Here is an 18075-nt window from a genome sequence, read left to right on the forward strand (position 1 = left end):
TCTCCTCCTGAGCGTCCTTCCCTCTGCGATAACCTGGGCGCGAACTGCTGAGGGGGGAAAAACCAAACAAGACCCGGCGCGGCGAGAGAGCGAAGCCAACCAGAGGACCCGGCGCGAGGAGAGTTTGGGGCGGCGGGAGTGTGAGGGGAGAGGCGAAAGGACGCCAGGAACCGGAGTCCCCGCCCGCCCGCCCGCCCGCCCGCTCTCCTCGCCTGCCCTCGTCCTCAGCCGCCCGCCGCGCACGGAAGGGAAGAGTTGCGCTCGCGGAGGGCGGCGATGGCAGCGAGGCGTCGCGGCGGCGCCCTGTTGAGCGGAGCGCACCGGGCGCCCTGAAGAGCGGAGCTCGGCGCTGCCCAATCCGCGCTGCGCGGGGGGTCCGGCGGCGGCCCCTCCCCCCGCCCCCTTTTCCCGCCTTCCTCCCACATGGGGCGCCAGGAGGAGGCTTCCCTCGGCCGCCGGGGCGGCTCTTAGGGAGTGCGATGGGGCGCCTCGCAAAGTGACACCCGCAGCGGCTGCGGCAACAGCGAGCGAGAAGAAGAGGAGGAGGAGGAAGAGAGAGAGCAGGCGGGGTGGGGAAAGAGAGAAAGAACAGGAGGGCAAGCAAGCAAGCAAGCTTTCCCCCCTTCTTCCCGAGGTGCTTCTCAGTCTTTTCCCCCGCCTTGGCTGCTCTCCTCGGGAGCTTCTCCCATGCCTTCCCGGCCCCGGCGGGGGGCGGCGGCAGCCCCGGCGCGGGAGGAGCCGTCCCTGTGGCTCCTCTGATGTCCCTGGCCGAGAAGCGGGAGGCGAGCTTCTCCTTGACGCCCATGATGATCGAGGAGGACGCGGCGCTGAGGAACGGCAGCCGGGGGCTCTCGGGCCAGTGGGCGGACGCGGCGGCTGTGCGGCCGCGCACCACGGAGCGCCACATCACGGTGCACAAGCGCCTCGTGCTGGGCTTCGCCATCTCCATCCTGGCGCTGCTGGTGGTCACCATGATCGCCGTGCTGCTCAGCGTGCGCATCGAGGAGTGCAGCGGCGGCGGCGGCGGGGACGCGGACGGCCCAGCAGGCAGGGCGGGCAACCGGAGCGTCCCGGCAGGAGCTGCAGCAGCCGCCGCCTCGGCAGGAAGTGCCCGCCGCAAGCATCCCAGCGCCGGGGAGCCCCCTGGCCGCGGAGGAGGGGAATCGGAGGCGCCTGGAGGGGAAGAGGCGGCGGCGGCGGCGGAGGAGGAGGAGGAGTGGCAGAGGCGCGGGGAGCAGCCGCCCTGGACGCAGCTGCGCCTGCCCGGGCACTTGCGCCCCCTGCACTACAACCTGATGCTGAGCGCCTTCATGGAGAACTTCACCTTCAGCGGCGAGGTCAACGTGCAGGTCGAGTGCCTCAACGCCACGCGCTACATCGTGCTGCACGCGCACCGCATGCACGTCGAGGCGGCCCGCGTGGCCGAGGACCGGCTGGCCGGAGCCCTGCGCGTCTCCAGCTTCTTCCTCTACCCGCAGACGCAGGTCTTCGTGGTCGTCCTCAACCGGAGCCTGGAGGCGCACAGAAGTTACAACCTCAAGATCATCTACAGCGCGCCCATCGAGAACGAGCTGCTGGGCTTCTTCCGGAGCTCCTACGTGCTCTACGGCGAGAGAAGGTAGGCACCCCGCTCCCACCCTTTGATCCCTGGTCCTACTACCGCTACAGTATTTCCCTGCCTGTATTGACTCAGCGCAGGAATCCATTCGACCCAGATGCCATCCATAAGGAATATCCCCGTTCCCCGATTTATTCCCTATAAAAATAGAAACCATAAGAGCCGCCCCCTTTTCTGTCCTGGTATCCACAACAGCTTGATTTTCAATCCGTAGTTTTCATTAAAGCCCCACTCCCTTTATTTAAGAGAGTAGGTTTTTTATGGCTGTTCCTGGGTAATGGATTTTCTGAGCATCTCAGAAAAGGATACTTTTGCAAAAGTTTTCCCCATCATAACTTAAATGCTCTCCTCCCCACATTCCGTATTTAGGCTTGCAGGTTCCTATATGTGCATCTAAAACTCATCCCACAGATGTGATATTTATTTACCCACCGGCTTTTAAAGTACATATATATCTCTTAACTTCCTTGCCAGAAGAGAGGCCGATAGTGGTGGGAAGCTAGGACCTTGGAACCTGGAGGCAGGAAGAGCAAAATGTTGGATCTCCCTTATAGACTTACCAGACTCTTTATCTTATAGATCTTACAGCTGACACTTCTGCCCTTTAAGATGTTTTGATTCTGAGATACAAAGAGAGAAGGTCTCTTGGGATGTGGCCATCGCATTGAAAGGCCACCAGGGCTCTCCTTTTATTCTTCTTCACCTGCCTTTGCATGCTGGGGTCCCCATGCCGCTGCCCCTGCTTTTGTGTCACAGGAAGGCAATGTCAGAGCAGAGGAATTCATAGCACATCAGAGAGACTTGCCCTGGGAAGAACCACGAATAAAAAGCAGGCAGTCCTGCATAGTTAATTCTCCCATGGTGTGGGTGGCACTGGCTTTTATAAAAGCACGAAAGGCAGGATTTCTCATTTTGGATCACCTGATAAGCTGATTTGTCTAGGCACCGGGCAACATCTATGATATGATACTGAGAGAACCTGAGAACCACTTGCAGCTGGCATTCAGGATTCTAGAAAATCAGTACTGTACTTGACTAGTTTTTCCACTTTCTCCTGCACTTCAGCGTAATTTCCTCCCACCACATTTAATCCCCTTAATTTTCTCTCTCTCAAATAGACACTCTTCACTTTCTCTCATTGGTACAATCAACAAACAGAAAAACTGATAAAAATGGAAGAACAATGCTTTTTTAAAAAAAACACACACTAAACTAAAAAGAAGATAGATTTGGAGAACTTAAAGTTTTAAGTTACTAATGAGGGACTTCCCACAAAATAGGCTACTTGAACCACAGTGTATTGAAGATACATTTTGTGATGCGTGTAAGATTCTAAAAGCAGTTCACTGCAGTAACCTGACAACTTAGGTGCCAACTTTATGTTACTGTAAAGCCATGATTAAGGAAGCCCTGGTGGACTGCACATGTGGCATTTGAAACCTGTGTTTGCAAGGTGGGGGCTGGGCTAGGGGCTGGGAGAGCAGCAGCAGAAGATGGAAGCTTCAGCTGAAGGGTCGCTGGTGGGAGGTGGGTTAAGCAGTCGCTTCTCTGCCATGTGCAGATCCCACCCTCCCAAGAGAAGTCTGCAAGTGAGAAGGGGGAGTTGGGGCTTCCTTACTGGGGTTAAATGGGTGCTTTGCCCCTTAATCAACTAAGACGAAACCTAGAGTCTGCATTTTAAAGTCCCTTAAGTGTTTATCTGGCTCTACTTATATGAACTTACATATCAAAGAACACATGAATCAGCAACTTTTCATCATATGCTACTGTCAGAGGGACAGGCGTGTTTTAACTTTGAGCTCTCCAACAAAATAGTAATGTACACTAAGAGCCGAATGTAATCAAATATTGTAACATGGATCTGATTCACATTATTTGTAGAAATGTAAACAGAATTCATAGAACTGGCTTTCCTTTCATAAGAATGGGACTTAAAGAGACTTTTCACCTGTTTGCCTTCTGGCTGGGTTTTATTAACAGAGTTTGAGGCAACTCTGAGAGCTTTGTGCCTCTTCTGGTTGTGAGACACCACGTACACACAAGTCTGTGTAAGTGCAGGCTTAGGGTTTTTATTCATGCAGCAAATCAAACATGGAAAGCGAGACTCTAGTTTAAAGGAAGCAAGGCTGGTTTCCTGCTAGCTTTGTTAGCAGAGATCTATACTGAATTTATTTTTAAACTGCTTGTCATTGAAAATCCAACCACAGAATCTTATTCTGTAAACCTCATCATTTCTTTGAGAGTCCCTGCTGAGCAAATGGTTTACTTAAGCAATTGGCACCCAGAAAGTAAGAAGACTGTCTTTCAGCTCAGTTATGCCAATAGCCTCATCTTTAAGCATTCTAATGTTATTACATATATATTAAAAACTCAGTGTTATAATCATGGTCCATGTTAGGATTTTGTCTAATCCACCATAATGGCTGATATAAAATGTTTTCTTTGCAGAGTTAAGTTTCAGGGAAGGTGCTACTATGTTGACTCTTTTATTGCATGAAGATCGGAGTGGGGAAGATATCAACAGTCTTTCTCAGAAACTTTTCTAAGTGATTTATTAGCATAATAGCATATCACCTCACCACTAAAATATAAAGCATTTACTTGTATTATTTTCAGATGTTGGTTAACTGTGAAATACAACAAGAAGAAAAGAAATGTAGCAAAATTTTAATAGATCAGTATATTTAGTACATAAATTTTACAGCATAAAGTCTTTACATTGCAATTAAAACATAGTTCTCCAGTGTCCAGAGATAAATTAACTAAAAGCATGACAACTCACATACAGTCCATTTTTTCATTTGGATTAGAATTCCCTGCTGCATGGTTTTCCTTTCTGAAATGTGAAAAGTTTTATAGAGCACCATAATTTAGAACTCTGTTCCACGAGTCCAGAAAGTGTGGCAACTTGGTAGTACTTTGCCACAAGATGGTTTGAAGCTAACATTATTTAATAATAATAATAATAATAATAATAATAATAATAATAATAATAATAATAATAATAATTTATTATTTGTACCCCGCCCATCTGGCTGGGTTTCCCCAGCCACTCTGGGCGGCTTCCAACAGAAATGAAAAATACACTAAAATGTCACATATTAAAAACTTCCCTGAACAGGGCTGCCTTCAGATGTCTTCTGAATGTCAGGTAGTTGTCCATCGCCTTGACATCCGGTGGGAGGGCATTCCACAGGGCGGGCGCCACCACCGAGAAGGCCCTCTGCCTGGTTCCCTGCAACTTGGCCTCTCGCAGGGAGGGAACCGCCAGAAGGCCCTCGGAGCTGGACCTCAGTGTCCGGGCAGAACGATGGGGGAGGAGACGCTCCTTCAGATATACTGGACCGAGGCCATTTAGGGCTTTAAAGGTCAGCACCAACACTTTGAATTGTGCTCGGAAACGTACTGGGAGCCAATGTAGGTCTTTCAAGACCGGTGTTATATGGTCTCGGCGGACGCTCCCAGTCACCAGTCTAGCTGCCGCATTCTGGATTAGTTGTAGTTTCCGGGTCACCTTCAAAGGTAGCCCCACGTAGAGCGCATTGCAGTAGTCCAAGCGGGAGATAACCAGAGCATGTACCACTCTGGCAAGACAGTCCGCAGGCAGATAGGTGTTATAAGATAGTTGAAGAAATTAGTAATCAGAAAGCTAAATTAACACAGACAAAAGTTTACTTAAGTTGTTTGATAGTTTTATGCAGCAGACTTGAAACATATTGTGAAACTTTGATAGTTTTACAGTGTAGCAGAATTGAAACATATTTTACTTGTTTTGTACATTTGAAGCAAACAATCTTCTTCTCTGAGGCCCAACAATGCGATTTCATGGAAAGTTGTACTAACCTTTTCCTAAGTAGGGCAGAGCATTAACCTTAAGCAAAGTAGGAGCCCTTGATTTTATAGTCAAAAGTCATAAATCTCTCTATAAGACTATGGCACCATAGAAATGCTATTTTTTGCTTCTCAGGTTATTTCACCTTTAGTGGAGAAATGAATTGCTTATTCATATATATACAGACACCCACCCACCCCTTGTGCTAGAACATAAGTTTTTTTGCTAGAGCACAACATTTCCTTCCACCTAACTGCTTGATTTCCTTTCCCCCCTCATATCCCCCAAGGTGTCAAAATAGACAAGTTGTTGAGAAAACATGTCTACATTTTAATAGAAGAGGTAGAATTAAGATAGTTGAAAATTACAGTCATCTGTACGCAAAGAAGCCAACCTGCAAGTCTTTTATAACTATAATTACACATTTAAGATTAAATCCTGTCATCAGTTTATGTGTGTGTAAGTTTTTATGTGTGAGCAACATAATGCCATCCTGTATACACTTATCCAGGAGTAAGTCCTGTTGAAGTCAGTGGGATTTATTTCTGAGCAAGCATGCATAGGATTGTACTGCACATTCAAGATTACAGCATGACAGTTAAAATTGATTTAATTGTACTTTTCTGATAAATGATTTTTTGATCGTCAGGACCTGTAGTATGTCTTCCAGAGCACATTACCTCATGTTGAAATCGCCACGTATTCAGAACCCCAATGTGCCCACTAGCTGTGATTTTTTCTCTCTCCTTAACTTTCATGCAGTATTGGGACATTGCAGATGAGATCGTATTGCATTTTCATGAATGTAACAGATGTGACATAAACATTTGTTACTTGTCGGGAAGTTAATGCAAAGAAATCATTGGTCTCTGGCATGTGTGTTTTAGTATAATGCTTTGAGGACTGAAAATTGCCTTTTAAGAACTTTCATAAAACTGAATTTATCACTAGCTAAACTTCGGTTCCAGTCCTAAATAATTAAAGACAGAAAGCATGTCTCGTATCTTACTGTAGATTTAAAGTAAGTCAAACATTTGCATTTTTGCCTGTTTGGGCATAAGCCCATTGATTCCATTGCCTTTTAGACTGCAAATAGATTAAACAATGTTAGAATGTGTATTTTACTACCATATGTTGCTGAATTTATGATAATTAATTTTGAAAGACAACTTAAACACTCAATTTTATACATGTCTATTTTATACATGTCAATTTTAAACATTCAATTTTATACATGTCTACTCAGAAGTAGACCCTATTGAAATCAGTGGGACTAACTGCTAAGTAGGGTTAGGATAACAGCGGTAGCAGTGCTAGCTTTTATCACAATGGTTCTACCAATGATTTCTTAGTGAATGGACCCAAACAAGGTGGTTTAGATTCCCAGTGATGCTGAATGTTCACTTGAGATTGATAGTCAACAAGTAACATACTGAAAAGTTAAAGAAGGCCTTCAGAAATATAGTTCAAGAGGGTGAGGAACCTTTAGGTAAAGGTTCAAATTGCCTGTTTATTAATACATACCCCAAAAGTTCTGTTTTTGATAGAGCAAAATACCGAGTAATCTAAGGGCTCACCCACACTTCCACTTGTCCCATGCCTAGAAAGCATGAGTCCAAGCTGTTTTCCGCTTGTCCCAAGGCTTGTTATGCACAGGTCTAAGCAGTTTTGCCATTGCCCCACTGTTTTCCCATGGAAAACCTGTTCTTTAGTGCTAAATCAGAGCAAATGTCAATCCAGAGCAAACCTGATGGATGTTTGCTTCGATTCAGCAGTAGAGATCAGGTTTTCCTGGGGGGAAGTGACCGGGGAAGTGGAAGTGTGGAAAGCCTTTTCAGACTTTGAGAATAAACCTGGTTTTAACAGAGGCTTTTCACATTGTGAAACTTCGTAGTTCAGATAGGAAATGCATTGCTTGAAAACTAACAATTAATAGTATAGTATCTTGTTAATTTAAGACAGTGATGTTGTTGTTGTTGTTTAGTCGTTTAGTCGTGTCCGACTCTTCGTGACCCCATGGACCAGAGAACGCCAGGCACCTCTGTCCTCTACTGCCTCCCGCAGTTTGGTCAAACTCATGCTGGTAGCCTCGAAAACACTATCCAACCATCTCGTCCTTTGTCGCCCCCTTCTCCTTGTGCCCTCCATCTTTCCCAACATCAGGGTCTTCTCCAGGGAGTCTTCTCTTCTCATGAGGTGGCCAAAGTACTGGAGCCTCAGCTTCACAATCTGTCCTTCCAGTGAGCACTCAGGGTTGATTTCCTTCAGTATGGAGAGGTTTGATCTTCTTGCAGTCCATGGGACTCTCAAGAGTCTCCTCCAGCACCATAATTCAAAAGCATCAATTCTTCGGCGATCAGCCTTCTTTATGGTCCAGCTCTCACTTCCATACATCACTACTGGGAAAACCATAGCTTTAACTATACGAACCTTTGTTGGCAAGGTGATGTCTCTACTTCTCAAGATGCTGTCTAGGCCTGTCATTGCCCTTCTGCCAAGAAGCAGGCGTCTTTTAATTTCGTGGCTGCTGTCACCATCTGCAGTGATCATTGAGCCCAAGAAAGTAAAATCTCTCACTACCTCCATTTCTTCCCCTTCTATTTGCCAGGAGGTGATGGGACCAGTGGCCATGATCTTCGTTTTTTTGATGTTGAGCTTCAGACCATATTTTGCGCTCTCCTCTTTCACCCTCATTAAAAGGTTCTTTAATTCCTCCTCACTTTCTGCCATCAAGGTTGTGTCATCTGCATATCTGAGGTTGTTGATATTTCTTCCGGCAATCTTAATTCCGGCTAGGGATTCATCCAGCCCGGCCTTTCGCATGATGAATTCTGCATATAAGTTAAATAAGCAGGGAGACAAAATACAGCCTTGTCGTACTCCTTTCCCAATTTTGAACCAATCAGTTGTTCCATATCCAGTTCTAACTGTAGCTTCTTGTCCCACATAGAGATTTCTCAGGAGACAGATGAGGTGATCTGGCACTCCCATTTCTTTAAGAACTTGCCATAGTTTGCCGTGGTCGACACAGTCAAAGGCTTTTGCATAGTCAATGAAGCAGAAGTAGATGTCTTTCTGGAACTCTCTAGCTTTCTCCATAATCCAGCGCATGTTTGCAATTTGGTCTCTGGTTCCTCTGCCTCTTCTAAATCCAGCTTGCACTTCTGGGAGTTCTCGGTCCACATACTGCTTGAGCCTTCCTTGTAGAAATTTAAGCATAACCTTGCTAGCGTGTGAAATGAGTGCAATTGTGCGGTAGTTGGAGCATTCTTTGGCACTGCCCTTCTTTGGGATTGGGATGTAGACTGATCTTCTCCAATCTTCTGGCCACTGCTGAGTTTTCCAAACTTGCTGGCATATTGAGTGTAGCACCTTAACAGCATCATCTTTTAAAATTTTAAATAGTTCAGCTGGAATACCGTCACTTCCACTGGCCTTGTTATTTGCAGTGCTTTCTAAGGCCCATTTGACTTCACTCTCCAGGATGTCTGGCTCAAGGTCAGCAACCACACTACCTGGGGTATACGGGACATCCATTTCTTTCTGGTATAATTCCTCTGTGTATTCTTGCCACCTCTTCCTGATGTCTTCTGCTTCTGTTAGGTCCTTTCCACTTTTGTCCTTTATTATGGAAATCTTTGTACGAAATGTTCCTTTCATATCTCCAATTTTCTTGAACAGATCTCTGGTTCTTCCCATTCTATTGCTTTCCTCTATTTCTTTGCATTGCTCGTTTAAGAAGGTCTTCTTGTCTCTCCTTGCTATTCTTTGGAAATCTGCATTCAATTTCCTGTATCTTTCACCATCTCCCTCGCATTTTGCTTGCCTTCTCTCCCCCGCTATTTGTAAGGCCTCATTGGACAGCCACTTTGCTTTCTTGCATTTCCTTTTCATTGGGATGGTTTTCGTTGCTGCCTCCTGTATAATGTTACGAGCCTCCATCCATAGTTCTTCAGGCACTCTGTCCACCAAATCTAAATCCTTAAACCTGTTCCTCACTTCCACTGTGTATTCATAAGGGATTTGACTTAGATTGTATCTTACCGGCCCAGTGGTTTTTCCTACTTTCTTCAGTTTAAGCTTGAATTTTGCTATAAGAAGCTGATGATCTGAGCCACAGTCAGCTCCAGGTCTTGTTTTTGCTGACTGTATAGAGCTTCTCCATCTTTGGCTGCAGAGAATATAATCAATCTGATTTCGATGCTGCCCATCTGGTGATGTCCATGTGTAGAGTCGTCTCTTGTGTTGTTGGAAAAGCGTGTTTGTGATGACCAGCTTGTTCTCTTGACAGAACTCTATTAGCCTTTGCCCTGCTTCGTTTTGATCTCCAAGGCCAAACTTGCCAGTTGTTCCTTTTATCTCTTGACTCCCTACTTTAGCATTCCAATCCCCTATGATGAGAAGAACATCCTTCTTTGGTGTCACTTCTATAAGGTGTTGTAAGTCTTCATAGAATTGGTCAATTTCAGTTTCTTCAGCACCAGTAGTTGGTGCATAAACTTGGATTACTGTGATGTTAAAAGGTCTGCCTTGGATTCGTATCGAGATCATTCTATCATTTTTGAGATTGCATCCCAGTACAGCCTTCGCCACTCTTTTGTTGACTATGAGGGCCACTCCATTTCTTTTACGGGTTTCTTGCCCACAGTAGTAGATATGATGGTCATCCGAACTGAATTCACCCATTCCCGTCCATTTTAGTTCACTGATGCCCAGGATGTCAATATTTATTCTTGCCATCTCATTTTTGACCACCTCCAACTTACCCAGGTTCATGGTTCTTACATTCCAGGTTCCTATGCAATATTTTTCTTTACAGCATTGGACTTTCCTTTCGCTTCCAGGCATATCCGCAACTGAGCGTCCTTTCGGCTTTGGCCCAGCCGCTTCATCAGCTCTGGATCTACTTGTACTTGCCCTCCGCTCTTCCCCAGTAGCATGTTGGACGCCTTCCGACCTGAGGGGCTCATCTTCCAGCGTCATAACTTTTATATGCCTGTTGTCTTTGTCCATGGAGTTTTCTTGGCAGGGATACTGGAGTGGCTTGCCGGTTCCTCCTCCAGGTGGATCACGTTTGGTCAAAACTCTCCACTATGACCTGTTTATCTTGGGTGCCCTGCTCGGCATAGTTCATAGCTTCTCTGAGTTCTTCAAGCCCCTTCGCTACGGCAAGGCAGTGATCCATGAAGGGGGACAGTGATAGAATGTTGCAAATGGAATAGTGCCTTCAATGCACTTCAATGCAAATTACCGTGTTCAAAAAAGTAAAGTAAGATAGATGCTTTTTGCCTGTCAGACATTCAGATTTAAGGATGAGGGACACTGAACTCAGAGTGTGTCTTTTATATCTAACATATCTTTTATATCATAACTCAAAAATAGAGAGTGACAGAGGACTAAAAGGTAATCTTGAGCAAGTCGGTATCCCTAACCATATTTTAATCATGGCCAGAGTGCTGTGATACAGATAGCCATGTCCACATTTCCCAGACTTTTGCATGGTAGGATAATACCTTCAGCGTTCACATAATGACACAGACAGCCCTGGGCTTGCAAATTCCCTCTCACACATGAGACGATGCCATTGGTCACTTCCACTGTTGGTGCTGAATAAACCACAGTTCTCCATTACAGTTGTACCTTGGAAGTTGAATGGAATCCGTTCCGGAAGTCCGTTCAATTTCCAAAACATTAGGAAACCAAAGCATGGCTTCTGATTGGCTGCAGGAAACTACGGAAGTCCGCAAACCAGAACACTCACTTCTGGGTTTGTGATGTTTGGGAGCCAAAAGGTTTGAGAACTAAGCTGTTTGAAAACCAAGGTATGACTGTATATCTGAATTTGGGAACTGTGGTTTCTTCTGTTTATGGTTAGTTAACAAACTAGGATCTGAAATGAGCACTTCATCTCGATTTGTATGAGGGAACCACATTTAGAATAAGCCACAATTTCCTGAGTTCAGATGTAATTGGAAACTGCAGTTTATTCTAAAGTAGAAACATTTAAGGGGGAGGAGGGGCGCAAGCCTGAGGTTTGCTGCTGGTCATTTTCTAACATTTAGCATTGTGTTTGAACTAGGTCAATAATTTTATGTAACTGCCCTCATTTTTTTCTTAACAGAGATGTGTTTTATTAATGTTGGCAGTGTTAGCAAATTGTTACTGGTAGATCCATGATTTGTCCCCTTCTGCAATTCAACTCTGCAATAGTAATGAATTAAAAAATAACTTAGTGATTGCAGTTATTTATATCTCATTTTCAGGATATAGATATTCCCAAGGTGCTTTTGTAATAACATAATACATTTAAAACCCCCCCACAGTAAACACAAATCTCCAGGGTCCTTTCCATGGCAGGTAGATGTCCCTGGGGTGGGGGGGGGGAGTTCAGCTGCAACAGGCTTTTACAACTCATTCACCTGCCTTCTCTGACAATGAGACTGCAGAAGCTGATTACGTAAGAATTTGTACTTAAAATGCTAAAGCATTTCTCTCCCCTCCCCCTTCATGGAAATTTACAGTATTCTGAAATAAAACAGGTTTGTATGCAATCATGTCAATCTGCTGCTGTTTAGATATTTGCTTTGGATACTTTCATTACTTGCAGTACACAACTTTGCCGCTATGTTCAGTTGCTTGGGAAGGTGTTACTGAGATTTACAGGTATCGCCAACTTTTGGAAAGAATGGCTCTCCAAAGCCTTCTTAAGCAAGAATACTTTATATATGGCCCTAAGAAGCCAGTGTACCCTGTCAGCTCTGAAGGCCCTAGAGATTTCCCTGAGGGTAATTAAATCACTGACGCAGCAGTAGTTATTTGTTTTACTTTCTAGGGGTTAATACTGGCTGATGTTCGGTTGGTTTGAGGTTTAAATGTCAACATAAATAAATAAATACTATATCTAGTGCTTCAGTATTTATTTAATGCCAGCATCCTTTCTCAAGGGCTGCTCCTTGCAGACTGAAGCGAGTAGAAGAATTTACCTGAAAATAAAAACTGTGTAAGGGAATGCTTCATAGGGACTTTATTTTGTATATCACTCTGCAATCCCCCCCCCCCCCGTACATTTCACTATTTTACCAGCTATCTTTGCATTAAGATCTGAATAGAAACCAGTGTTTCTTTCATCTTTTTTGTCTTCAGGTTTCTCGCAGTTACACAGTTCTCTCCTACCCATGCCAGAAAAGCCTTTCCTTGCTTTGATGAGCCCATCTACAAGGCCACGTTCAAAATCAGCATCAAACATCAAGCAACCTATTTATCTTTGTCCAATATGCCTGTGGAAACTTCTGTTTTTGAAGAAGATGGATGGGTTACGGATCACTTTTCACAGACTCCGCTCATGTCCACATATTACCTAGCCTGGGCTGTTTGCAATTTTACATACCGTGAGACTACCACAAAGAATGGAGTTTTGGTAAGCATTTCATTTTATTTTTTTAACTGGCTTACATATATTTATTGAAAAACCTTCCTTTTTGGGGGGGGAAGGGAAATGACATGCCCCCCCCCAATGCTTGCATATTCATATCTATTACATTTAAAGTTCTTTCTGCCTCCTGGTGAATCTGTTATAGTCCAAGCAGAAAAAGCCTAGGATCAGGCTATTAATATCTGCCTTCACTTTTCATTGCTACTTCCATGTATGAACAAAGGTTATACAGATATTTGTGAGAGGAATTTGTCTCTCTTAGAAGTGTTAAAGTGCATGGTTTTTTCTCCCTTCAGTTCATGGCAATGATTTTTTTTTTACAAGTAATGCTTTTACATAAATACATTCAGCCATCTCTCATTGGAGCTGCTTCACATACTATCAGTTAGTGCAGTGATGGCCAAACTTGGCCCTCCAGCTGTTTTGGGACTACAACTCCCATCATCCCTAGCTAACAGGACCAGTGGTTAGGGATGATGGGAATTGTATTCCCAAAACAGCTGGAGGGCTACGTTTGGCCATCACTGAGTTAGTGTATATATTTCAAGCATAGCTACAGTGCAGCTGATTACTTGAGGGAATGCTATAAGTTTGAGTTTTCTTTTCTGTGTGCATTCTACATGTACATTGTGTGTGGATCCAGTCTCAGGGCTAATTGTGGCTCCGTGTGGTATGTACACATGGTGAAAGAAAGGCATGACTTGCTGGTTTCTGTGTCCTGTGAAGTAGCACTTAGTTAACCAAATATCCTGTGGGCATAGTATAACACCAGTCTGTTTTCTGAGAATTCACATACACTAAGAGCATTGTGATGCTAGACCACCACTAAGGATGTAGGCAGCATACTGCAACTCATGTGTGTGTGATAGCATGAAGATGACAGTGAGCGGCATAGAAGCTGTTGCTTGTACTTCATTGACTGGCTCCATGTTGGCTAAACAGATCATTAGCTTAAAAGTAATTATTATCAGGAACAATAACTAGTATTTCTGTTGCAAAATGAAGTTGCCGTTGATTCTTTCTCAGGGCTGTAGTGAGCCAAGTCCTACAAAAGAGTAGACCTATTGAAATGAATGAACCTAAGTTGGCTATGTCTATTTACATCAGTGGGTGTACTCTGAATAGGATCACTCTCAGGCTTCATTCAATTACTACAGGAATAATTAAAACAAAATAAAAAAATTCCTTCCAGTAGCACCTTAAAGACCAACTAAGTTAGTTCTTGGTATGAGCTTTCGTGTGCATGCACACTTCTTCAGATACACATACCATACCAAGCTCATACCAAGAACTAACTTAGTTGGTCTTTAAGGTGCTACTGGAAGGAATTTTTTTATTTTGTTTTGACTATGGCAGACCAACACGGCTACCTATCTGTTACAGGAATAATTGTGGAACAACTTCTGCTTGGTCATTTGGACTTACTTCCCTCCCTTCTCACTTGCTCTGGTTGGGGGAAAACCCAGAACAGATTTAGCAGGCAAGTGGAGGGAGGAGAGGGGAGAGAGAGCCCCTTTTGCACAAGCAGAAGTTGCTTTGCTTACGCAAAGAGGTAGAAGAAGAAGAGTTTGGATTTGATATCCCGCTTTATCACTACCCGAAGGAGTCTCAAAGCGGCTAACATTCCCTTTTCCCTTCTTCCCCCACAACAAACACTCTGTGAGGCAAGTGAGGCCGAGAGACTTCAGAGAAGTGTGACTAGCCCAAGGTCACTCAGCAGCTGCATGTGGAGGAGCGGGGAAGCGAACCCGGTTCCCCAGATTACGAGTCTACCACTCTTAACCACTACACCACACTGGTACTTAGTGCTACTTTGTATCTATAGGGCTATGCGTAGTTGGAATGTAAAATCTTAAAGGGGTTTCCAGCTGCGCTTTTGGATCATTAGGGAGTGACTTTGTAATGGTTTGCAGGTGTCACACACAAGGTTCTGCGAAAGTATTTCTTTTTGGAGGCCATACAGTATGCTTCTGAATGCCAGTTTCTAGGAACTGCAGGAGGGGAGAGTGCTATTATTCTTGAGTCCTTCTTGCCGGTATCCTACAGGCATCTGGTTGGCCACAAGATGCTGGACTAGACGGGCCATTGGTCTGATCTATCAGGCTGCTCTTACATTATTTGCAAAGACTTCTTGGAAACACTGAATGGTTTATCCACAGACACCCTTCACTTGGTTCTCCACATTGAAGGAAATGTTTGGTTGTCCTGGAATGTGGTTTAGGCTTATTGGCAGTGATCCAGGAGTTGCAATGTGGGTGAGAAGGAACAAAACTGTTTACGTCAGTTTGTTTTGTTTTACAAATCTCATGTGCAGAATTGTGTAATAAGCTAAACATTTCACCAGAAATTCTGCCAGCTCTCTCTCTCTCTCTCTCTCTCTCTCTCTCTCTCTCTCTCTCTCTCTCTCTCTCTCTCTAAAACACAACCTCCTGCCAACTCTCATTTCTTTCTAATGCAGGGAGGAGGGACTTTTCCTTTGCAACAAGTTTAATCCACATAACAAAGCATATTTGTGTTAGAATTGCTGATTGTGACTTGGGCCAAAGAGGTGGAAAGCATCTTCTGCACACCTGTGCACCTCTGCTAACCCAGAAATAGTGCTTCAGTTTAAGAACTTTGCTTCAGGATGAGAACAGAAATCGTGCTCTGGCGGTGTAGCGGCAGCGGGAGGCCCCATTAGCTAAAGTGGTGGAACAGTTTCAGGTTAAGTACGGACCTCCGGAACAAATTAAGTACTTAACCTGAGGTACCACTGTAATGAACTCTGGAGTGTTTTGTCCTTTGGTGTGGGTGTTCTATAAAAGCAGATAGTCAGGATCTGAGGGTAGAGCTTTCCCTAAACATGTAGCACCACCCCTCTGTAGAACATTATGGCGAAGGGCATTTAATAAAGAATAAATGATAGTAGTAGTAAATGTGTGTAGGATTTCAGTCTTCTGTTTGTTGGGCTGCATATCAAAACCAGCGTTAAGTGCATTAGAATTTGCTTGGCTGCTAGTTTGAACTATGTATTTTGTCCTCTCTCCCTGGAAAAATGCATTGTAACCTAAAGATTCTGCTACTTATGCCTTAGCTTTCAGCTGAAGTCCATATCATAACCATCTTGGCACTTTACTTACTGGTTCAATTTCCGCTATATTGAGTGGCAAGTCAAGATAGTCCAAAAACAGCAGTAACCAGCCATGCTATTTTTTAGGCTGTCTTCTGTGGCTACACTGAAAGGACTTGGTGGCCTCACTGAATTAACGTCTACCTTCAAAAGATCTTTTTCTTAATTGTAGTACATCATACTTGTAATGGCGAAGAAGTACTTAAGTGATTTGGTCAGGGGAAAACAAAGCATTTCTGCTGCCGCAGTCAAGGGCTCTTGCCGCTTGTTATAGCAATGGTTCTCTTTTTACCTGCGTCGAAATAAGAGCTGATGACTTGCACTTGAATAGGTCTCAAATTCCATGAAGTAGAGAGCAGTGATGCACAAGCACATTAACTTGTGAGAGCATTGTAAAAATATTGTGGATTAACAAAGCTCGTCATTAACCATCTTTGTCTCATTGAAGTTTTATATAAAACAAAAATGCCAGGTACGACCATTCTGTATGCTGCCAGAGTATTGGAATATTGCAGTTTCCACTACAGGTGCACATAACATATTATATAGGATGGATTCAAGGATGTGTGGAAGGAGAGCTGCAATTTACTGCCCCACCATTTAAGGGTATGCAGTGTTGTGGGCTGCACTCACTTCTAGGTGACAAAGTTGCACATACTTCCATAGGCCAGAAGATCAGGCTGTTGGATTTGCAAGTGGGTAGTACAGTTATACCTCGGGTTTACAAACGCTTCAGGTTGTGTTTTTTTGGGTTATGGACCTGCCGAAACCTGGAAGTACTGGAACGGGTTACTTCTGGGTGTCGGCGGTCACGCATGCGCAGAAGCACTGAATTGCACTTTGCGCATGCACAGAAGCGCCGAATTGCAGCCCGCATGTGCGCAGACGCGGCACTGTGGGTTGCAAATGCTGCGGGTTGCGAACGTGCCTCCTGCATGGATCACGTTCACAACCGGAGCGTCCACTGTACACTTCTTATGCTAAATGGTTGCTATTGCAAGTTAGAGCCAGTGTTTAGTATTTGGCTGCCATATAGAACTTAACTATATAAGTTCAATAAATAATAACTATAGAAGAGTAGTCCAGAACATAGCTGCCCTCTGCAGAAAAGCTAATGATTTAAAGACATTTAAGTCATGGACTCAAACCTGTTTGACATTCAATACGCCAGAACACATCTTTAACATAGATTTTATTTTGATTGAAGTGTGCTACGAAGTGAGAGAAGAAATGGTTAAGGTGCTCTGTCTCCTAAATCGACCCCTGACCATTAGGTCCAGTCGTGGCCAACTCTGGGGTTGTGGTGCTCATCTCGCTTTATTGGCCGAGAGAGCCGGTGTACAGCTTCCGGGTCATGTGGCCAGCATGACTAAGCCACTTCTGGCGAAACCAGAGCAGCTCACGGAAACGCTGTTTACCTTCCCGTGGGAGCGGTACCTATTTATCTACTTGCACTTTGACGTGCTTTCGAACTGCTAGGTTGGCAGGAGCAACAGCTACCCAATTAAAAGAGTAGTAATAGCTGCTGTCATAATGGTATAAGTAATAATAATAATATAGCACAGAATATCCTAGAAAGCTCAAGGAAATGACCTGGCATCTTGAAGGGAAAGCCATGCTTTCTTTTTTCTTTTGCACCTTCCTTAATTCCCCACCACTAGCTAATCATGTTATGGGACAAAACTCTTGAACTCCAATATGATGGTTAATCTGAACATGATTCCAGGCTGGTCAGCTGAGCACAGCCAAGAGAAAACTCCGTCGCTTTGGCATGCTTACTCTACACAGCATGCCACTTCAACTAAGTGGTTCTTTCAAGCTTCATCGCAAAGGAGAAAATTACAAGATACTGTAGAGAGAGAAAGGGGGAAATAAATCCCTAGTGCCATTTGGTATTGCTGTTAGTCAGTTTACATGCATCAAGCTTGCACACAGGCTGGCACAGTATGTGTACAGCAGCCAAAGGGCATCCTTTTGGAGGCATGCGGAAGAAAAACTCCAGCTCTGTTCTCTCCCTTGCTATATCTGTTTTGTAGGGCAACTGCATGCCAGTGTTAGGGTGATGGTGCTGCACTTGACTCTTA

The 18075-nt window shown here is 44.4% G+C and overlaps 1 protein-coding gene across 1 annotated transcript in view; it reads left to right on the forward strand.

Annotated features, from left to right (window-relative positions):
• Positions 1–429: 429 nt before the first annotated feature.
• Positions 430–18075, forward strand: part of TRHDE (thyrotropin releasing hormone degrading enzyme) — a 194930-nt gene continuing 177284 nt past the window's right edge. The window contains exons 1-2 of the mRNA XM_081928012.1: positions 430–1618; positions 12594–12867. Coding sequence (XP_081784138.1) covers positions 759–1618; positions 12594–12867 — 1134 coding nt within the window. The 5' untranslated portion in view covers positions 430–758. The remainder of the gene's footprint in view (positions 1619–12593; positions 12868–18075) is intronic.

Source organism: Podarcis melisellensis, assembly GCF_964234715.1.
Source record: "Podarcis melisellensis genome assembly, chromosome: 10".
Lineage (NCBI taxonomy): Eukaryota > Metazoa > Chordata > Lepidosauria > Squamata > Lacertidae > Podarcis > Podarcis melisellensis.